General features: G+C 46.5%; 1 protein-coding gene and 1 long non-coding RNA gene across 2 annotated transcripts in view; one reads left to right on the forward strand and one right to left on the reverse strand.

Moving 5' to 3' along the window:
- LOC144105073 (uncharacterized) overlaps window positions 1-22,809 on the reverse strand; it is a 318,288-nt gene that overhangs the window by 111,559 nt on the left and 183,920 nt on the right. The window lies entirely within an intron of this gene.
- LOC144113915 (uncharacterized) lies at window positions 4,286-7,413 on the forward strand. The gene is made up of 3 exons (XM_077647685.1): window positions 4,286-4,571; window positions 5,831-6,031; window positions 6,836-7,413. The coding sequence occupies exons 1-3, from the start codon at window positions 4,286-4,288 to the stop codon at window positions 7,411-7,413; spliced, it is 1,065 nt and encodes a 354-aa protein (XP_077503811.1).

The following is a 22,809-nucleotide window of genomic DNA, read 5'->3' on the forward strand; positions in this document are numbered from 1 at the left end:
CATGTTTCTCAACTTAATAAAGGAGTAAGGACACCAAATTTTCGTAGTGCGTTATTGAGACGTCCGAAAACATGTATCGCCCCGTCGAGTTCGTCTAAGCCGGTAAATTACTTTTTGTTCAATGTTTTCTTCTCTGAAGTAGTTTTGGTTTCAAGAGCCGAGCGGTGGCTATGACGTCACAGACGACTTCGGGCGACACTGAGTTCGTGTGAGGCGTGCAATAATTGCGATGTAATGGCTTTTTGTTAATCTGTTGTCACTTTGCCTCTTGGAGCAGGGCTGGCTCAAGAGTACTTGTCATTTGAAGAAAAAAACGGCAATTTTTTCAACCACACGTGAGCCACCCACATCTATATATATATATATATATATATATATATATATATATATATATATATATATATATATATATATATATATATATATATATATATATATATATATATATATATATATATATATATATATATATATATATATTATAGCAACATACCCCGACGCACCTTGGTTGCGGTGGCTGTTGGCTTCCTTCAATATAGGTGGCCGCAGCGGGAAGAACTCCCAATATATGAACTTTTCATTTCTTGGGGAGTTTATCCCGCTGCAGCCACCTTCCGGCCTGTGCCCTACAAGTGGAGAGGGAGATTTCCTTCTCTCAACTTTGCCACCAGCCAACCGTGGCAAGTGCCAGGTGGGTCTTCCTTCCACCAACCATGGCAGGAGGCAGCTGGTAAGCGTACACAACACAACGCCGCCATACACTGTTAGTGCGCTAGCTCTAGATGCCATGCAAGCTAGAAGGTTGCCCTGTCTGCCCTTGAAGCCTGCCGACGGCAGGCTGCACACAATGAAACAGGCAGGTTGCCACCTGCCCACCATGACAGGTGGGAAGTGAGAAGGAGGAAAACCGCAACAGCTGCGAAGTGTTGCGCCAGCTGCATCAATGTGGAAAGAAGGTTACACAATAGCTAGAAATCAGTGGAAAGGAGGAAACCTGCGTCACGCTAAGAGGGAAGGAGGCCATGTACGTCATGCAAGTCATGGTCACGTGTTCAGGTTTCAGTAGACAATAGAAAGCCACATTATGCGTGGGACGCAGCTAGTGCAGCGTGCCAACGAAAGTTTGATTGTGCTAGCGCACCTTTACCTTTTCTAGCTCTAAAGGCACCCGTTTTCAGTCAACGTCGCCTATTTTTCAGTAGGACGCGGTAATTTGTCGAGGATGACCTTTAGGAATAGGTAACCATTAAAAAAATAAAAAAGACGAGCCCTTTGCAAGCAAGAAGGCGATCAGGCGCCTATCAGGGCCCCCCACGGCCGGAGAAATTCAAGGCACATGAGTAAAGTAAAAAGCGTAGGTTCTCGGACACCTCGCTTTTAGCGGGTGAAGAATCTTCCGAAGCGATTGCAATCGCAGCTAGGAACGTGCTCGAAGCGACCAACGAGACGTGAAGGGGAAGCCCAGAATGCATGCGCTAACGGTCAACTTCCGGCCATTCTTCACTGCTCGCATGCAACAGACTTGGAGAAGATTAGACACCTTTAGCATACCGTGTACCGCGTTACCGTTACCGGAGTACCGGAAGTGTAGTTCACTATAATCGGGAGCCTGCGCTTCGTCAGTGCGCATGCGCAAATCGCCTTGAGGGCGCCAGGTGCCTGGCAGTTGCGCGCGCATAATCTTAAAAATGTGGCAAAAAGGTATGGCGTAGGGGTGGTTTTTTCAGCACCCAAGACACTTAAAAGGGTTTGTGCTGTTTTGGAAAGAAAGGCTGAGCAACGAAAAGAATCTGAAACAACTTGTGGGGTTAAGCACGAAGCACTGTATGTGCCATGCGCAGAAGAGGTTGTGTACAAAATCCCCATGTCATGCGGACAAATATATATCGGGCAGACGGGGCGTTGCATCAATACACGTTTGAAAGAGCATGCAAATAATCTTGAAGCTAACAAATCTAATCATCTAGTTGACCATGTTCGAAACTGCCAATATTGTTTTCCTTCATTGCCTTACTGTGATATCCTCTACAAACACCCGTCCCGATTAACACGTGAGATTATGGAAGCATATCACATGAAGAAAAAAACAAGGTTATGTGTCAGTAAGCCATCTATTTCATTATATGACAGTGAGGTTGCATTCCTCGATGCCACGTAGAAACTTGGGTTTTGTCTATGTACTAGCTGATAAGTTGGCCACTTTTTCTATAAATAAATTTCAGTTGTGAGTCAGCGCTTGTCCTGTATTTTCTTCCACTCTGTCCGCGTCGTTGAGCTGTTTGCCACCAACAACACTCAAGCCGTCGCCGAGTCGGGTAACCGCAGAAACGAACCTCAGCAGAGGTGCCGGTTTTATGAGAAAAATGCGGCGCTGGTCAAAAACTACAGCACGTCCACAATAAAACAAAGCCAAAGCACCGTTTTCGCGCCATGTCAATGGAGACGCCATCTTGATTTAATTACGTGAAGTAACCATCACGACGACAGTAATCCAAACAAGGCGCGTCCGTAAGTACTCGCCATTCGAAATTATCGCACTTGATTACGCTCTTTAGTGTGGTGCTAGCCATATCGCAGCAACAACAGTGCGCGATTTAAACAACCCGCCGCATGTGTTGGTATCGCCATCTGTCGACAAGGTCAGTAACCCTGGGCAGTAACCCGCGCCGCCATGCGAGAAGTCGCGAAAGCTTAGGCACTCAAACCAGCCAGCTCTGGAAACAGCGGGGCAGTACTATTCAAACTATTTGTCCCCCACCACCGCAAACTACGCGCAAACGTACATGAACTCCAAAGCGATCAAAAATAAACAATGTGGTGGCTCCCGAAGCATGCAGATGCAGGGAAACGCCGGTACGCGATGCTCGTCAGTCTGCCATCTTGAAACGGCGAACGCCTACGAGTCGCTGAACCCCAGTCAAAACTTACAATGGGGCAACAGCTCAGTTTAACGGCCACAATTGTACCTCAGTTCATGCACAAGTGTCCCTGCGTTGTTAGCAAAGGCGGCACACAGGAACGCGTGCAAGGTTACTGCCAATGAACAGCGATGCGTGCTCCGAAACTGCACGTCGGAATGAACGCATAAGCTCTCCGTACGCGCATTTGCGAGCACTGGCAGATCGAGCAGGCTGGTTCGATACGAAAACACCTACCTGGAGGTACTTTTATCAACTTGTACGGCGCAGCATAAGCATGGTCGTGCGCTAGTGCCATCAAATCTCCGTTGAGCAGCGCGACGCGACGTGTCCTGTCACCATTGACACTTTTTGTCACTGCGGCCGCCTTTACGGCTGAAGTCCGATTCACAACACGTGCTGCTTGAGGGAGTACCGTTGTTGATGATGCTGCAACACCTGCCGAGGCTAATGAGGAAGAAAACGATGACGAAGCTGCCAAGAAAGGCACTGCCGACGAGGTCGACGGTGTGCTCGTGGGCTCCGCATGCCGATAGTCATCGGCTAGGCGGGACCCTTCGACCACAATGTCCCTAAACGTGATGTCCATGCCCCCATTTAGGCTCCCCCACTTCTTCTGAAAGCTCGGAGCACTCAAATATCGGCAAATCTTCTTGTAGCACTGCAGCACGATACGGAGCTGCAGGTTCTGGGTGAAACCGGCGGTGCTGCTGTTGCACTCTGCACAGGGCGAATTCAACCGCATCGTCTGGCCGACACACATTTTGCACACTGTCCGCCGTATTCAAGAACGACACTTAAGGTGTGACTTAAGTTCGTGACTTAAGTTCTGAGTAAAGTATGAGTGGCGAAGGAAGTTTCAAAAACGGCCCTTAAGCAGCACTTATGAAAGTAGCGCTTTTAGATGTAAGTAGGCGCCATGGGAACGAGGCTAAGCAAACATTTCTGTATATCTAATAAATTCATGAACAAATAAAGAACAGAAGCGCCAAAACAGCGCTGATAATACATAGTACAAGTCTCAACTAACGTTTTAACAACAACAAAAAGTTTTTTTCGGCAAGCTTTGGAGAACTAATATTACTTGTCTGGCCACAAACAAAGACGTCACTATAGTAGCGCGCGTAGTACTGCTCCTGTCGACGTCGTAGTCTTTCCGCTCGCGCGCGTCCATCGGTTGCATCATCGCCAGCATCGCCAGCTCTTTGTCTCTGCTTTATATTGTTATCGCGCATTTTAATTGTAAATTCACTGCTTGTATCGTATATATTTTGGTCATATATTTATTGATAGTGTGTAGTCATTTGTAGTGTGTTTTGTTTTCTGTACTGCGTTATTCTTTGGTGCTGTGTTGCGACGCGCGCGTGATGGAGAAAACGGAGAAGGGCAAAATTAACTGCTCCAGAGTAGAGCGAGCTCTTCTCCTCGACCTCGTCGACAAGCACAAGGCCGTACTAGAGAACAAGAGCAAGAGAACTGATGCAGTGTCAGTTGCACGGAAAAGGAAAGAGTGGGAGCTTATAGAAACCCAGTTCAACTCCAGTCACAACGTGAGCCCACGGACATGGCTCCAGCTGAAGAAATGCTGGGAGAACTGGAAAAATAAGTGGCGAAAGGCGAAAGCGGACGACAACCGGGAGATATTTAAGACCGGTAAGTCCTGTTTTCTTTCATCTTTGATTCTTTTTTGCTGACGAATTCAGAGGTTCTCTCCCAGATTACAGAACTGTTCCGATAGCTTGCTGCCTGCATTTTATGACTGATTCCCCCTCCGCCCCTAAAAAAAAAAAAAAAAAATACAGAGAATGTTTACGACATTCGAATCTGAGCGAAAGCATGAATTCGTGCTACGTAGAAGACGACGGTGAGCAGGCAGTGCCGCGGGACGGAGCAAATAAAAGTCGAAGACGACGCTAATTCACGGCGCGAGAATGTGGAGCAGTTTAACAAGAGGTGCGTTCGCTCCGACGGTAGCGTAGTCGTCTCGCCCAACAGCCGTTAAAGATCTGTTCGCGCAGCCGCGGGTTCGATTCCCGTTCGTTGGTATTGATCGAATTTCCTTTTTCATAATTTGACCTCAGCACATAAGGAGTGATCGACTGCATTAAAAAAAAGTTTATCCATACCATTTCAATGCTAGTAATCATGGTCATGAACAAAGCTCAGTTAACAGTTTCTGTTGGGACATGATGGATTTTGGTTACTTAAATTAAGCATTTTAAAGACTGTCTATGAAGCCAGTGAGCCCAGCTCCACTGTGCTCTACATTAATAATGCCCTAAAATTGAAAAGAAGTTGCCCACTCTGCCTGCTTCTGGTCTTTTGACGTTACACCTACCATTTTGCTTTCCGTCGCTCGCTGTGTTGTCCTTAACTTAAGCTGAACCCTTTTCGTTAGCCTCCACTTTTCTCTTGAGGAACAGTGGTACACTGACATTCATGATCTAAGAAAACCTGCCATATGCACTCCATTCCATTCTTATCCTTCTATTATTTCCGTTGATGATTCGGATCAGCTGTCACTAGTTGCCCTAAGTGACCTGTTCCTCTGCCACTTCCAGCACCTCGCTACCAATTGTGAACTGTGAGGTGCTGGAACTTGTGCTGCCAATTTTCTTGCTGTGCGTTTTCACCGCCACAGTTAGTATCTAGCTTTCACGCACCCGCAGTTTGGAGTCAGCATGTTTAAGGTTGTTTCACCCGGAGAGTATTACTAAATAAATGCAAATATCGTGCTTCTGTCAGAAAAAAAGGCTCCTGCTTGCGCGAATAAACATGCATGTTTTCGTTGCTTCGTAGCGCTTAAATTCTGAAAGATACTTTGGCGTTCACGTCGAATGTGCTTAGTGTTTGTGAATATTCATCAAGGGATTTTTCCAGTGGTTGTAACAGCGCTTTCTGTGAATACCTAGGCGGCGGCTCAGCGGCCCCCAGCCAGCTCACTGAAGACCTGCAAAGAGTTGGCAGTGTCGCATCCCACATGGGGGTTCGCTTGGCGAACCCCTTCGACAGTGATCGCCACCAAGCAGACCCTGGCGGCGAGTCCCAACCCACACCATCGGTGGCCGCCCTGCTTTCGCGCACTCAAGATGGTTCTATTCCAGGAGCCAGTGGTATGACTTATTTTATATGTATATATATATATATATATACATATATATATATTGTACTGCAAGCTCCAAAAAATATATATGAGATTATTTTTCTTGGAATACATATTCTGTGTATGTACTGCTTTTCTGTTTTTATGCCTAGAGGATTAGATGAAACACTCCAGCAAAATGAATTGCAGCATCCCTGCCTGGCGCTTGTGTCTGACCATTTTTGCTGTTGTAGGCTGCTTCTGTGCTTATTATTTTGTTTTTTTTTCTGAGCATATGAGCTCTTCTGTCATTAAAAGTGTGCATAACAGCTGTAGCCATGTCCAATTTTCTGTGGCATCTGGGTTGTCTTGACCTGTCATAAAAATATTGGCCTGTGTGACCAGTGTTATCAAAGCTACAGCTAAGAGGTGCGAATGCACTGGCCGAACATATTTTCCAAAGTGGTCATCCAAGGAGCATGATTGGCAGTGTATGTGATGAATGTATTCCGGAAATGTTTCCCTTCGAAGCAGGCTAAGTGCATGTTTTATGCCTCCTGTTTTGTTACATAAACGAACTCTAACGGAAGCATTGATTGAGTTACTGCACGACCAAAAATGGTAAAATGTCACCTGAAGGACATTGAAAGCAACGAATACAAGCGTACAAAATAGCGCAGAATGCGTTTAAAGTACCCACTTCATTGTAAACCATTCAAAGGCTAAGGTAGCCTACAGTACTAGCAAAGATTGAAGTGTTTCTTGATCTAAAGCGACATTGCATTGGATTTGCCCTCATTTCAAGGTCTAATAGCAAGCACTTCCTCCGCATTAGGTGATGCAGAGGACCCGCTGTGGTCCTGGCACTATGAAGAGGGTAGCCCGCAGCAAGATGAGCAAATGGAAGAGGAGCCAGTGGCCATGGCAGCCTCCTTAACATCAGCCACAACGGCAACCGCAACACCCTCGGTGCTTCCTGCTGCCTCTACAGCAAGAGCAGCAGGTACCAGCCGCATGAGCTCACAGAGGCAGTCGCCTGCTGTGCCACCTGCGCCAAGCGGTTTTTTTGTTCCGGCAACACCGGCAGCCGCAGCACCCTCACCCTCAGTGCTTCCTGCTGCCTCTGCAGAAAGCGCAGCAGGTACCAGCCGCACTGCGGGCATGCATAGGCAGTCGCTGGTCGAGCAAGAGCTAGCAGCTCGCCTTAACGATATTTCTACCGAGAGGGCACAAAAGTGTAAAGAGCACCGGCTGCGGATGAGGCTCTTACGACCAGACCACCGCGACAAGCTCGCAAAGCGAGCGGCAGTCCATCAGCTCGAGATGGAAAATCTTATGCTTAAGAATGACTTGAAACGGTCGAAAAAGATCCTTTTGGAGCTGCAGATAAAAGCAGTAAAGGGGGAACTGTGAGGAGGGTGATGTTGGAGGTGGGGCAGGGGGACATAATCTAAAAAATGAAAGCACTGCAACTATGGCCAAGTCGCCTGAGAGAAGGGATGAAGTGGGGGGTATACAAATAAGGAGCCAGATGAAGTCGATATAATGCCAGACGGTGTTCTTTAATGTGCACTGACATCGCATAGAACACAGGAGTCTGCAATTTGCCCCCTAACGAATGCAGCTGCCACAGCCAAGAGGCTAGTACCATAGCCCCTGAGCCATCGCAGCAGGTGAAAAATTTGTAACCTCTTATAGGAGCTCTGAAAGGGGCTCTAGTAAAGTTACAATATGCCTGGGACGTTAAAGCATGCCAGTTCACGAATATTGTGTAGCAAGAATTTTTTTAATGCGCTTTGTAGCGGCTGAGCTCTCTGCAGTCAAAATTTGAATTCTCTCCTCTCATCACACTTTGCACGCTGGAAGGTCGGCGCTCCTCTGCCGGCCCCACCTCCGGGGTGCAAAGCTTCCTGACCCACCAGAGCTACGCGGCTTACTGGCCGTGGCCATAGTAGCTGCCCGACGTCTGAAAGAATGCAACCAGTAGCCATCTCTCAACTTATATACGCATTTGTGAGCGATGGAGAAGGGCGCGAGCATGTAAGTCTCCGGGAAGTGCTGGCCAACTTTGGCGCGTGATTGTGGGTTCTCTGCAGGTGTAGAGGTGTATTATTTGGCTCGGATGACAAGCAAATGCAGTGATTGAGAGAGTTAATGTGCTCTCCTCGGAAGGTGTTTCACAGCGCCTTTAAGTCTTGCTTGAATTTCAACCTCATCCAGCTTCTCTTAGTTGCTTTTTACTACAGAATGTCTGTAGTGTTTAGGATAGTCAAGCTGCCGCATTGCCTCAGTGGTTATGGCGCTCGGCTGCTGACGCAAAAGCCGTAGGTTCGATCCCAGCTGCTGCGGTTGAATTTTGGTGGAGGCGAAATTCTAGAGGTTTGTGTACCGTGTGATGTCAGTGCACGTTAACGAACCCCAAGGAGTTTATATTTACGGAGCCATTCACTACTGCATTCCTCATAACCCGACTCAGTTTGGGACATTAAACCCCCTTAAAGATAGCCAGTTGCTATATCCAGTTTGTAGTATGGTTTTATGCAGGGTAAAAGCATGCAGATTCTGTTTTTAGCTGCCACATGGTTGTGCAGTATGGTTTTAGTAATGTGTTCTGTTTGAACCAAATGTTTTGTCGTTCTTATTAATCAGTAGAGAAAAAGAGCGCGGACCTCCTGCCATGAGTTATTTCACGTGGACGTAACTGCCACTTTGAGGCCGACTTGGCACTTTCTACGGGGTTGGTTGACTGCACTTTTTAGACATTCTTGTGGTCCAGCCACTTCTTTCCCGGAACCACGGCAGTAGACTAAAAGCTGGTTTAAAAAGCGCCTCTGCTACATTTCCTGTTTGATGTTTTGAAGTGTACGTATTGCTATTTTTTGCTAATTCCCAGGTTTCCTGCATATGTAAGTGAATGCTGTTTTGAAATCTACTTTTCTTCCTTTGTTTGGTACAGTCGTTTTCCAGCAATGTTTTTTTTTCTCATTATTTCTTTTGCATAGCGCATAGGTTTCTTAACAGCTTTGTACCATGTATGATCATCTGTTGAATCTAATGTACAGTCATGCCATGTTAATTTTACCCCTATTGAAAGGGGCAGTTTTTCTGGGACCAAACTTTTGGATTGTATTTATGCCTCATTCAGATCCAATGTCTATGTCGAGACAATGGGCAGGGTGAAAATGCATATAGCCTATTGGGACATATGTATTTTTGTCTTGTTATTATGGACAGCGATGACAACCAAATCCCAAGTGCCTCTACCAGATGTTGTACCCTTGTGTGGCGCCGCGAAGAAAAACACAAACTGTGGAAGAAAAACTCAAAGGATATTTATATTTTCTATTGCATTTTGCTGGCAACTTCTCTACCGATATTTCGGAAGCGTGTGATAGCGCTCGAAACATTCTCCTGGGTGCAGGCCAGGGTTGTTACTGCAGGTTTTACAGAAAAACACACAGTTTCCCTCCGGCCTCCGCTTGTTTTTCTATCGCTACAAACTGCACAGTCCCTGCTGCTTCGGCCTGGCAGCTTGTATATGAAATGGCTCTGCCCATCTAGCCTTTCCTCGCACTCCTTCCGCGCAGACGGGCCGCGCTTTTTGGCTCTAGCCCTCACGTCACCCACCAGCTGTTGGATGAGGTTGCGGCGGTACTGCAGGTGTCGCTGTTCTTTCTCACCACGATTCTGCAGCTGTGTGCACCTCAAATTAAAGCTATTTACGGTGGAAACTTCCAAAAGCCAAAAAAAAAGCTTTCGCCACCATTTCATTGTCTTTCGACAAAATGCATAGCTGGCGCAGTAATGGTCTCCACGGTCAACTGCACCCATGTGTTCTGTGTAGTCACATATGACCACTGGTTTCTTCAATGTCACTTTCTTTCCACCTGCTTGTGTCCTTGTCATTTCTTTGAGAGATACATTGTGGGCAGAACTGAGCATCGTCACTTGACGCTTGTCTCGCCACTAAAGCACCATGTAGGAGCGTCCTTTTCTGAAAGCTGCCACTTCGCCCTTTTTCAGTTTTTTCTTGACCTGCTGTGGCATTTGCTTGCGATTTGGCATCACGGTACCAGTCAATTGTACTCTCTGTAGAAGTAACTCCTCGGCAAGCATTGGAGAAGTGTAAAATCTGTCTGTGTAGAGGTGGTAGCCACTCCCCGGCGTAGCTTGCTGCACTTTCTGGAGCAAGTGAAGAACAATCCTGCAGGTCAAGGGCAGCTCGGGACGGCCGAGACTGTCAGTTGTTGTGCTGCCGTAGTAGGGCTCGATTGCCGAAATGTACCCCGTTTGGCAGTCAGCAAGTGCGTAAACACTCATGCCCTATTTGGTTGGCTTCTGTGGATTGTAGCATTTGAACGAGACACGGCCTTTGAAGCCAACAGTGCTCTCATCGATGCAAATTTTGGGGCCGGCTCTGAAATGCTCTCTGCATTTCGCGTCGATGTAATGGACGACGTCCCTGATCTTGCTTCCACGTGTTGCCGGCCGACCTGAAGAGGCATCATGGCACGGGGCAACGTGCAATATCCAAAACATTTGCAGAAATCTTTTCCGGCAGAAAACGTGCGGGAAGAAAGGCATCTTGTTGACAATATCTTGGCTAAAATACTCCTTCAGTTCTGGTTTTGGATTCAAGGCCATGTCTATGATTACACCAAGAAAAGCCTTGAATTCTGTCAAGGTCACGTCTTCCCAGTCCTTCCAAATTGAGTCCTTTGGAAGCTCACCGGCACTCGAAATCTTTTCACGCGCATAGCGGTTTGTTTCGCGCACAATATTGTCCATCAGGTCGTCTGTAAAAAACAGCTGAAAATATTCCAGCTCAGAGTTGAGATTACAAGTGCTTACTTGTGATCCTGGGTTCGTGACAGTGAAGGGAAATTGTGTGAAATCGGGCATATTATCCGCGTACACCTTCCAGTCCGCAGCACGTGGTCGCGCACTGTTTTGTGTGTCAACAGAGGTGCTGTCTCCACCGCCGCCGTCGTCATCGTCACTCGCTTCAGTGGAAGAACTGTCATCACTGTCCGATGGAGGCACGTAATTCTCTTCCTCACTGAAGTCGTCTTCGCTTTCGCTACATGCACCACCGAAAAACGCACGCGGTGAAAACGTTGCCATGCTTGTCAACGAACCGCGCCAACGTGCGTTCTGTGCTCAAGTGAGAACGCTCTGGCGGCTCTAGTATTGAGAACATTGTGCTGCGCCCTAGTGCAAAAAAAAGTAAACTTCAAGAAACAAAGCTTACTTCACCCTCAAGAGATGGTGCATTATGTACACAAAAATGCGCACGATTCGTGGTGAGAAAAACCGCGAAATTTAACCGGCGAACACCCTTGTCGGGCGTTGAAGAAGCGTAGCTTGTTGGGCCAGTTGGTGCATGGTATGAGGAAAACCAGCGAAAAGGACGCAATCACAAGGAGGAGAAGTACACAGGACAACGCTGGAAACACAACTGAAAATTCTTTACTTCGCCAACATCAGAACAGGGCGCACATGCGCGTGAGCACCACAAACGCTATCAAAACAGCAAACACAAACTGATTAAGTGAGCGAAGAAACATGTGGCAACCTATGTCCCATTCATGAAAGTGTATTCTTTTGCCGTGAACCTGACAGAGCTGTCGCTGACGCATTCAGTTCCTAACTGCTTGATTTTAAAAGCTTCTAAGATTTCTCGTTCTATCTGTGTTTTGCCGCGGCCGATGATGTTGACATTATGGAACAGAGGGGTGCAGTCTTTGCAGTGGTTGCAATGTCTTGGAAGATTTGCTGTGTTGCCTGGCTGCAGCGAAGTGCGGTGCTGCCTCATACGGTCGTTGACGCATTGACACATGGTTGTGCAGTATGGTTTTAGTAATGTGTTCTGTTTGAACCAAACAACAGGACTTGTCGGGCTAGTTGGTTGATCATAATGCAAAAAAGACGAACTGCGCAACAAGAACACGGACGAAAGGGAGGCAGACACACACTAACGCAGACTTACAACTTTACTAAAGGAAGGAATACAAGGCAAATATATATAGCGATCCCAACGCATTTCAAATCTGATCAATATGGCACGTGACAATCTGCCCAGGCGATAAACAGACCACACAAGAACCAACGCTTACAAGATAATCTTATACCGGGCCGGCCCTTTCTATGAAAACAAAAAGCTAAGGAACGCTTAGCGACAGTGCACTCTTGAGAATTACGCGTTCTCCAAAGTAAGAAAATTCAAAACAAAACCACACCACTGTAGCCATCTGATACCACTGAAGCTCGAACCGCTTACAAGCGCAGGTGCTGACACCAAAACCAAGAGACGAAGCACACCCCCTTTTGAAAGCAAACAAAACGGGAAACAAGAACAACCACATCGGTTATCGTCAAAATCAAAAAAACAGTGAAAAAAGGCACCAGGTCAAAAGGGTAAAAACACCATGAATCAGCTCAAGAAGCTACGTCACAAAAACAGTGAAAATAGGCACCGAGTCATTTAAAAAACAAAAAGATGAAAGACGGGACAACAGTTTAAGACAACAACGGTTTTAAAAAAGGGGGAGGGGTGAATGAAATCCGAAGCGTAGGAAAACATCTCAAACCATGACAGAACCGAAACAAAACTGAGATCGCTAATCAAATGAACAACGAAAGCATCAAACGCAATCAGGAGGCACTGCTCAATCACCAGGGCACAAACAGGCCACTAGGCAACACATGCCCCCGCAAAAACGAAAATTCTTTGGATGATAAGGAAATGGAAGCCTTGCTAACACAGTTGTCCGTGGTGCCGATGTAAAAAGTTTCGACGACGAGACGCTCCCATTTGTCATTCAATCTGGCCAGAAATTCCGTCTTTTCGAACCATGGTACACAGTCCCGTTGCTTCATTTTTGTGCAGTCCGCACAATGCTTAGCCAAAAACCCTCCATCGTTGTTTGCCACGCTCAACCGGTGCTCCCTTGCTCTTTCATTAAAGCATCTGCCGGTTTGGCCTATGTAGACTTTTCCGCAACTAAGGGGAATGCGGTAAACAACGCCGGAAACGCAATCTTTGAACTTCCTTAGATGTTTGATTTTGCAAGGGGTCTTCTTAGTGTTCTTCATCATCACGCACACCTTGGACAGTCTGCATGGAGCCGAGAAGACAACGTTGACGCCTCCTTTTCTCGCCACTTTCTTGATGTTGTGCGAGAATTTGTGGATGTATGGAATGACATGGGCCTTCTTTTGCTCGGCGTCTACTTTGTCTTTGCGTTCTCTCTTAATTTTTTGAAGCACATTTTCACACACACTCGAAATGACGTGCGGAGGGTATCCAGCTGCTTGCAAACGCTGAAGCTGGTACTGGAAGCTCTCTTGGACTTTGTGGTCACAGGACTTTTTTAGGGCCGACTCAACACATAGGGAAATGATGCCTCGCTTGACCAACTTCGAATGGGCACTAGTGTAGGGAAGCAAAGCCTTTTTTGACCTGGGTTTGAAGGACCAGCACACACGCTGTTTGTCAAAGTGCAGATCTAAATCCAGGAACTGAAGATGACCATCAAGCGGTAGCTCACTGGTAAACCGGAGCCCGAAAGATTCAGATGAAAATGCCGAGAGGATCTTTGAGGCCAAATCCTGAAGATTGCCGTCCCCCGGTGGGGTCAGGAAGATTAGGTAGTCATCGACGTACCTGCACACGCGGGTGACAGCCATCCCTCGCAGCTTTTCTTGAAGACGTCGGTCAAAGGATGACAGAAAAATGTCGCTTAAGGCTGGAGCTATGCTCGAACCTATACAAATGCCTGCTTTTTGAATATGATAACTCTCATTGAAGTGGATGACGGAAGACTTTAGATAGAAATCTATAAGTTCCAAGAAGTTGCCAGTGTTGAGGCCAACTGAGTTCCGGAACTTCGTCTCTCCGTGAAGCTCCACGCATTCTCTGATGGCAGCGAACAGTCCTTCGTGCGGAATGGAATAATACATGTCCTCGATGTCGACGGAAAAAGCCGTCGTGGAAGTTGGTAGCCCTTTTCCCATCAGCTCAACGACTTCTTTGGAGCTTCTAACGAGGAACGGGTCATTGCCTAATAACACATTCAAATGTATCTGCAGGAAGTTCCCAAGCTTCCTCTGCCAGCAGTTCCTGTCCGACACGATTAGTCGAAAGGGGCAATCAATTTTATGCGTTTTTCCAGTGAAAAACACTTCAAGGGTTCCGGCATCCTCGTTTTTCACGGCCTTCATCAAATGCTCTAACTTCAAATCCTTTAAAAGTCTCACGGCTTCTCGCTTTCTTTTCTTCGGATCGTGCTTGACTGGCGTGAAGTTCTTTGTAACGGCATCCATCGCCTTGCTCTGGAACAAGCCTTGCGGTAAGACTACAAAACCCCCTTCCTTGTCCGACTGGATGACCGTTAAGCCATTTTCTTTAAGAAAATTGACGACCTTCTTGACAGGTGGCTTAGAAGATGTCCTGTTACTCGCATGGCGGTAGGCGCACTCCACACCCTCTCCGATGATTCTCTCCTTTTCTTGTTCGGTCACTCTCTCGCCGATACCGTGGACTAACCCGAGAAGGCTTGGCCTGGAGCATGGTGGTTCGAAGCAGTACTTGGGGCCTTTGTCCAGGATGGTCTCGATATCCTTTGGGATGCTGGCTCCTCCTAAAACTAAAGTCTTCCGTCATCCACTTCAATGAGAGTTATCATATTCAAAAAGCAGGCATTTGTATAGGTTCGAGCATAGCTCCAGCCTTAAGCGACATTTTTCTGTCATCCTTTGACCGACGTCTTCAAGAAAAGCTGCGAGGGATGGCTGTCACCCGCGTGTGCAGGTACGTCGATGACTACCTAATCTTCCTGACCCCACCGGGGGACGGCAATCTTCAGGATTTGGCCTCAAAGATCCTCTCGGCATTTTCATCTGAATCTTTCGGGCTCCGGTTTACCAGTGAGCTACCGCTTGATGGTCATCTTCAGTTCCTGGATTTAGATCTGCACTTTGACAAACAGCGTGTGTGCTGGTCCTTCAAACCCAGGTCAAAAAAGGCTTTGCTTCCCTACACTAGTGCCCATTCGAAGTTGGTCAAGCGAGGCATCATTTCCCTATGTGTTGAGTCGGCCCTAAAAAAGTCCTGTGACCACAAAGTCCAAGAGAGCTTCCAGTACCAGCTTCAGCGTTTGCAAGCAGCTGGATACCCTCCGCACGTCATTTCGAGTGTGTGTGAAAATGTGCTTCAAAAAATTAAGAGAGAACGCAAAGACAAAGTAGACGCCGAGCAAAAGAAGGCCCATGTCATTCCATACATCCACAAATTCTCGCACAACATCAAGAAAGTGGCGAGAAAAGGAGGCGTCAACGTTGTCTTCTCGGCTCCATGCAGACTGTCCAAGGTGTGCGTGATGATGAAGAACACTAAGAAGACCCCTTGCAAAATCAAACATCTAAGGAAGTTCAAAGATTGCGTTTCCGGCGTTGTTTACCGCATTCCCCTTAGTTGCGGAAAAGTCTACATAGGCCAAACCGGCAGATGCTTTAATGAAAGAGCAAGGGAGCACCGGTTGAGCGTGGCAAACAACGATGGAGGGTTTGTTGGCTAAGCATTGTGCGGACTGCACAAAAATGAAGCAACGGGACTGTGTACCATGGTTCGAAAAGACGGAATTTCTGGCCAGATTGAATGACAAATGGGAGCGTCTCGTCGTCGAAACTTTTTACATCGGCACCACGGACAACTGTGTTAGCAAGGCTTCCATTTCCTTATCATCCAAAGAATTTTCGTTTTTGCGGGGGCATGTGTTGCCTAGTGGCCTGTTTGTGCCCTGGTGATTGAGCAGTGCCTCCTGATTGCGTTTGATGCTTTCGTTGTTCATTTGATTAGCGATCTCAGTTTTGTTTCGGTTCTGTCATGGTTTGAGATGTTTTCCTACGCTTCGGATTTCATTCACCCCTCCCCCTTTTTAAAAACCGTTGTTGTCTTAAACTGTTGTCCCGTCTTTCATCTTTTTGTTTTTTAAATGACTCGGTGCCTATTTTCACTGTTTTTGTGACGTAGCTTCTTGAGCTGATTCATGGTGTTTTTACCCTTTTGACCTGGTGCCTTTTTTCACTGTTTTTTTGATTTTGACGATAACCGATGTGGTTGTTCTTGTTTCCCGTTTTGTTTGCTTTCAAAAGGGGGTGTGCTTCGTCTCTTGGTTTTGGTGTCAGCACCTGCGCTTGTAAGCGGTTCGAGCTTCAGTGGTATCAGATGGCTACAGTGGTGTGGTTTTGTTTTGAATTTTCTTACTTTGGAGAACGCGTAATTCTCAAGAGTGCACTGTCGCTAAGCGTTCCTTTGCTTTTTGTTTTCATAGAAAGGGCCGGCCCGGTATAAGATTATCTTGTAAGCGTTGGTTCTTGTGTGGTCTGTTTATCGCCTGGGCAGATTGTCACGTGCCATATTGATCAGATTTGAAGTGCGTTGGGATCGCTATATATATTTGCCTTGTATTCCTTCCTTTAGTAAAGTTGTAAGTCTGCGTTAGTGTGTGTCTGCCTCCCTTTCGTCCGTGTTCTTGTTGCGCAGTTCGTCTTTTTTGCATTGAACCAAATGTTTTGTCATTCTTATCAATCAGTAGAGGAAAAGAGTGCGGCACTCCTGCCGTGAGTTATTTCATGAGGACGTAACTGCCACTTTGAGGCCGACTTGGCACTTTCTACGGGGTTGGTTGACTGCACTTTTTAGACATTCTTGTGGTCCAGCCACTTCTTTCCCGGAACCACGGCAGTAGACTAAAAGCTGGTTTAAAAAGCGCCTCTGCTACATTTCCTGTTTGATGTTTTGAAGTGTACGTAGTGCTATTTTTTGCTAATTCCCAGGTTTCCTGCATATGTAAGTGAATGCTGTTTTGAAATCTACTTTTCTTCCTTTGTTTGGTACAGTCGTTTTCCAGCAATGTTTTTTTTCTCATTATGACTTTTGCATAGCGCATAGGTTTCTTTACAGCTTTGTACCATGTATGATCATCTGCTGAATCTAATGTACAGTCATGCCATGTTAATTTTACCCCTATTGAAAGGGGCAGGTTTTCTGGGACCAAACTTTCGGATTGTATTTATGCCTCATTAAAATCCAATGTCTATGTCGAGACAATGGACAGGGTGAAAATGCATATAGCCTATTGGGACATATGTATTTTTGTCTTGTTATTATGGACAGCGATGACAACCAAATCCCAAGTGCCTCTACCAGATGTTGTACCCCTTGTATATTGATATTGATTGTTTTAAAGCTCCTCGCGATTACAATAACGCTCCCGTGTTTCCCAATTTCCACGTGCCACTATAGCAGGCTGCAGCCATAAAGCTTTATTTAAAGAATATTTGCTTCTTTTTCTTCACAATTCATTATTACGGCCAACTCACTCCGAAACTTTTACCCACTTTCCGAATCTTTTACCCACTTTCCGGCTGTCCTGGTCTGAAACTATTTTGCCAGTTTGTGGCGCCGCGAAGAAAAACACAAACTGTGGAAGAAAAACTCAAAGGATATTTATATTTTCTATTGCATTTTGCTGGCAACTTCTCTACCGATATTTCGGAAGCGTGTGATAGCGCTCGAAACATTCTCCTGGGTGCAGGCCAGGGTTGTTACTGCAGGTTTTACAGAAAAACACACAGTTTCCTTCCGGCCTCCGCTTGTTTTTCTATCGCTACAAACTGCACAGTCCCTGCTGCTTCGGCCTGGCAGCTTGTATATGAAATGGCTCTTCCCATCTAGCTTTTCCTCGCACTCCTTCCGCGCAGACGGGCCGCGCTTTTTGGCTCTAGCCCTCACGTCACCCACCAGCTGTTGGATGAGGTTGCGGCGGTACTGCAGGTGTCGCTGTTCTTTCTCACCACGATTCTGCAGCTGTGTGCGCCTCAAAATAAAGCTATTTACGGTGGAAATTTCCAAAAGCCAAAAAAAAAGCTTTCGCCACCATTTCATTGTCTTTCGACAAAATGCATAGCTGGCGCAGTAATGGTCCGCACGGTCAACTGCACCCATGTGTTCTGTGTAGTCACATATGACCACTGGTTTCTTCAACGTCACTTTCTTTCCACCTGCTTGTGTCCTTGTCATTTCTTTGAGAGATACATTGTGGGCAGAACTGAGCATCGTCACTTGACGCTTGTCTCGCCACTAAAGCACCATGTATGAGCGTCCTTTTCTGAAAGCTGCCACTTCGCCCTTTTTCAGTTTTTTCTTGACCTGCTGTGGCATTTGCTTGCGATTTGGCATCACGGTACCAGTCAATTGTACTCTCTGTAGAAGTAACTCCTCGGCAAGCATTGGAGAAGTGTAAAATCTGTCTGTGTAGAGGTGGTAGCCACTCCCCGGCGTAGCTTGCTGCACTTTCAGGAGCAAGTGAAGAACAATCCTGCAGGTGAAGGGCAGCTCGGGACGGCCGAGACTGTCAGTTGTTGTGCTGCCGTAGTAGGGCTCAATTGCCGAAATGTACCCCGTTTGGCAGTCAGCAAGTGCGTAAACACGCATGCCCCATTTGGTTGGCTTCTGTGGATTGTAGCATTTGAACGAGACACGGCCTTTGAAGCCAACAGTGCTCTCATCGATGCAAATTTTGGGGCCGGCTCTGAAATGCTCTCTGCATTTCGCGTCGATGTAATGCACGACGTCCCTGATCTTGCTTCCACGTGTTGCCGGCCGACCTGAAGAGGCATCATGGCACGGGGCAACGTGCAACATCCAAAACATTTGCAGAAATCTTTTCCGGCAGAAAATGTGCGGGAAGAAAGGCATCTTGTTGACAATATCTTGGCTAAAATACTCCTTCAGTTCTGGTTTTGGATTCAAGGCCATGTCTATGATTACACCAAGAAAAGCCTTGAATTCTGTCAAGGTCACGTCTTCCCAGTCCTTCCAAATTGAGTCCTTTGGAAGCTCACCGGCACTCGAAATCTTATCACGCGCATAGTGGTTTGTTTCGCGCACAATATTGTCCATCAGGTCGTCTGTAAAAAACAGCTGAAAATATTCCAGCTCAGAGTTGAGATTACAAGTGCTTACTTGTGATCCTGGGTTCGTGACAGTGAAGGGAAATTGTGTGAAATCGGGCATATTATCCACGTACACCTTCCAGTCCGCAGCACGTGGTCGCGCACTGTTTTGTGTGTCAACAGAGGTGCTGTCTCCACCGCCGCCGTCGTCATCGTCACTCGCTTCAGTGGAAGAACTGTCATCACTGTCCGATGGAGGCACGTAATTCTCTTCCTCACTGAAGTCGTCTTCGCTTTCGCTAAATGCACCACCGAAAAACGCACGCGGTGAAAACGTTGCCATGCTTGTCAACGATTCGCGCCAACGTGCGTTCTGTGCTCAAGTGAGAACGCTCTGGCGGCTCTAGTATTGAGAACATTGTGCTGCGCCCTAGTGCAAAAAAAAGTAAACTTCAAGAAACAAAGCTTACTTCACCCTCAAGAGATGGTGCATTATGTACACAAAAATGCGCACGATTCGTGGTGAGAAAAACCGCGAAATTTAACCGGCGAACACCCTTGTCGGGCGTTGAAGAAGCGTAGCTTGTTGGGCCAGTTGGTGCATGGTATGAGGAAAACCAGCAAAAAGGACGCAATCACAAGGAGAAGTACACAGGACAACGCTGGAAACACAACTGAAAATTCTTTACTTCGCCAACATCAGAACAGGGCGCACATGCGCGTGAGCGCCACAAACGCTATCAAAACAGCAAACACAAACTGATTAAGCGAGCGAAGAATCATGTGGCAACCTATGTCCCATTCATGAAAGTGTATTCTTTTGCCGTTAACCTGACAGAGCTGTCGCTGACGCATTCAGTTCCTAACTGCTTGATTTTAAAAGCTTCTAAGATTTCTCGTTCTATCTGTGTTTTGCCGCGGCCGATGATGTTGACATTATGGAACAGAGGGGTGCAGTCTTTGCAGTGGTTGCAATGTCTTGGAAGATTTGCTGTGTTGCCTGGCTGCAGCGAAGTGCGGTGCTGCCTCATACGGTCGTTGACGCATTGACACATGGTTGTGCAGTATGGTTTTAGTATTGTGTTCTGTTTGAACCAAATGTTTTGTCGTTCTTATTAATCAGTAGAGGAAAAGAGTGCGGCACTCCTGCCGTGAGTTATTTCATGAGGACGTAACTGCCACTTTGAGGCCGACTTGGCACTTTCTACGGGGTTGGTTGACTGCACTTTTTAGACATTCTTGTGGCCCAGCCACTTCTTTCCCGGAACCACGGCAGTAGACTAAAAGCTGGTTTAAAAAGCGCCTCTGCTACATTTCCTGTTTGATGTTTTGAAGTGTACGTAGTGCTATTTTTTGCTAATTCCCAGGTTTCCTGCATATGTAAGTGAATGCTGTTTTGAAATCTACTTTTCTTTTTTTGTTTGGTACAGTTGTTTTCCAGCAATGTTTTTTTTCTCATTATGTCTTTTGCATAGTGCATAGGTTTCTTTACAGCTTTGTACCATGTATGATCATCTGCTGAATCTAATGTACAGTCATGCCATGTTAATTTTACCCCTATTGAAAGGGGCAGGTTTTCTGGGACCAAACTTTCGGATTGTATTTATGCCTCATTCAAATCCAATGTCTATGTCGAGACAATGGACAGGGTGAAAATGCATATAGCCTATTGGGACATATGTATTTTTGTCTTGTTATTATGGACAGCGATGACAACCAAATCCCAAGTGCCTCTACCAGATGTTGTACCCCTTGTATATTGATATTGATTGTTTTAAAGCTCCTCGCGATTACAATAACGCTCCCGTGTTTCCCAATTTCCATGTGCCACTATAGCAGGCTGCAGCCATAAAGCTTTATTTAAAGAATATTTGCTTCTTTTTCTTCACAATTCATTATTACGGCCAACTCACTTTATGGGCACTTTTGCTGGGGAACACTGTGAAGTTTTTTGCTTGTGTGTGATGTTCCTGCCCCAGTGTTGGCCACTGTGGGCATTGCATAAATAAGCAAATAAAATGCAGCACCAAGTGCACTCAGGGTTTTTTCTTCATTTTGTAACAGTGCAATTTACAAAACTTCCTTGAGTTGTGGAAAACACTGTTCACCAAACCATGGCATATGCTGAACAAATTTTAAGAGAACCTATAAACTCTCAAACTACACATGAGAGAAATGGGTGGGATGGTTTTCTCAGGAGGATTAGGAGGAAAGGCAGGGAGGTTAACCAGTGAATAATCGGTTTGCTACCCTGCACGGGGGGAAAGTAGTGAGGAGAATCTAGACCTGCACCCGTCAGTGGGTGCAGGTCTAGATTCTCCAGTGCACGGCAGCGAGACTGTCTTTCGGCGCTGTAGGCAGGGCATTCACAAAGAATGTGGGCTATAGCCTCATCACACCCGCAGATGGCACAGCAGGGCTGTCACACATACCTATTAAGAAGGAGTAGTGCTTGGTGAAAGCTACACCAAGCCACAGGCGACGCAACAAAGTTGCTTCACATCGCGGTAGGCCAGATGGATGCCAAAGCTTTAGATCTGGGTCTAAGGTTTTTAAAGGCAAATGCGAGAATTAGCCTGAATTCCACGCGGCAAGCATGATGTCCCGCAACAGTGCTGCGTCGGGTCTCGTGATGGGGATGGACACACAATCACCCTCGTGGTGAGCAGTTCGCGCGGTCTCGTCCGCATGGTGGTTGCCTGTGATGCCGCTGTGTCCTTGCAGCCAATGGTAAACAATATCGTGCCCTTTGTTGGTGGCTGTGTGGTGGAGCTCTCGGATTTCGGCAACAAGTTGTTCATGGAACCCATGACGAGCAGATTGTAGCGCTTGGAGGGCTGCTTTTGAATCAGTGAAAACAGACCATTGCTGGGCTGTTTCTTCACTGATATGCCACTTGAGAGGTTCATTGATTACCATTGCCAACATTACTGGGGCGCGATTACGGATCAGTCTCAAAAAACTGTCTCAATATTGAGACAGTGACGTCAAAATGACGACACCGAGAAATGCCGACCGCCGAATCGGCCAATGCGGAGCAAGGAGGCGGTGGGCTCCGCCCCGAAACCACTAATCGCACGACAAGGGACCGTAGACTAATGTTTTGCAGTAAAAACGCAGTCAATAAAAACGAGTAATGTTTTATTTTGCTAAGTAACTGTATTTCAAACCCAACAGCACCAAGCAAAAAAAGCAGTGTTTTCATTTTTGCAATTAAGTTTGCTGTTCAGTCACTGTTTTTGCCGCGAAGGTGTGCTGTCAGCGGTATAGCGTGAACATGTTAGTCTGAAAATGAACAAAAACGCAATGAAGAAAACAAGCAATGTTTTATTTTGGTATTAAACTGTGTTGCAATTTCAACAACACGAGGGAAAATTAGAAGCATTCTCAGTTTTGCAATGAAATTTGCTGCAGGTTAACTGCTTTTGCCATGAGGGCGCGCTGGCAGTGGTATCGCGTGAACATGGCGGCGTGCAAGAAAACAGCTGATTCCACGGCTAGTTCCCGATTTTTTGCGTGTCGTCTAAAATCAAGGCACTTTGCAGATGTCTGAAGTGTGCAGAAAAATCTGATTGAAGGCAGTGAATGCTACGGGCCTGCGTAGATCAACTTACAAGGAGCGCTGGGCTTAAAAATCGACGAAGACAACATATTGTGGTAAGTGTGTATTTGCTTATTATCGATGACACCAATAGCCCATAGATGCTCTTCGGTTGACGTGTGGGATGTGTAGTTCCGTATTTTGTTTGCTAAATACAAGACGACGGGGAAGTGTGACATATGGGGCGAAATAAAGTTGTATGGCTGCGTGATCGTCAGTTCATCGTGTGTAGGCGTGTAAGTAAGGAA

Source organism: Amblyomma americanum, chromosome 1 (assembly GCF_052857255.1).
Source record: "Amblyomma americanum isolate KBUSLIRL-KWMA chromosome 1, ASM5285725v1, whole genome shotgun sequence".
Taxonomy (NCBI): Eukaryota; Metazoa; Arthropoda; class Arachnida; order Ixodida; family Ixodidae; genus Amblyomma; species Amblyomma americanum.

Excerpts from the sequence above, each read along its gene's own strand:
- LOC144113915 (XM_077647685.1), top strand. The coding sequence starts at position 4,286 with ATGGAGAAAACGGAGAAGGGCAAAATTAACTGCTCCAGAGTAGAGCGA. Across the intron at positions 4,572-5,830 it reads CCGGGAGATATTTAAGACCG|GCGGCGGCTCAGCGGCCCCC; the intron begins GTAAGTCCTGTT and ends GTGAATACCTAG. Across the intron at positions 6,032-6,835 it reads TTCTATTCCAGGAGCCAGTG|GTGATGCAGAGGACCCGCTG; the intron begins GTATGACTTATT and ends CCTCCGCATTAG.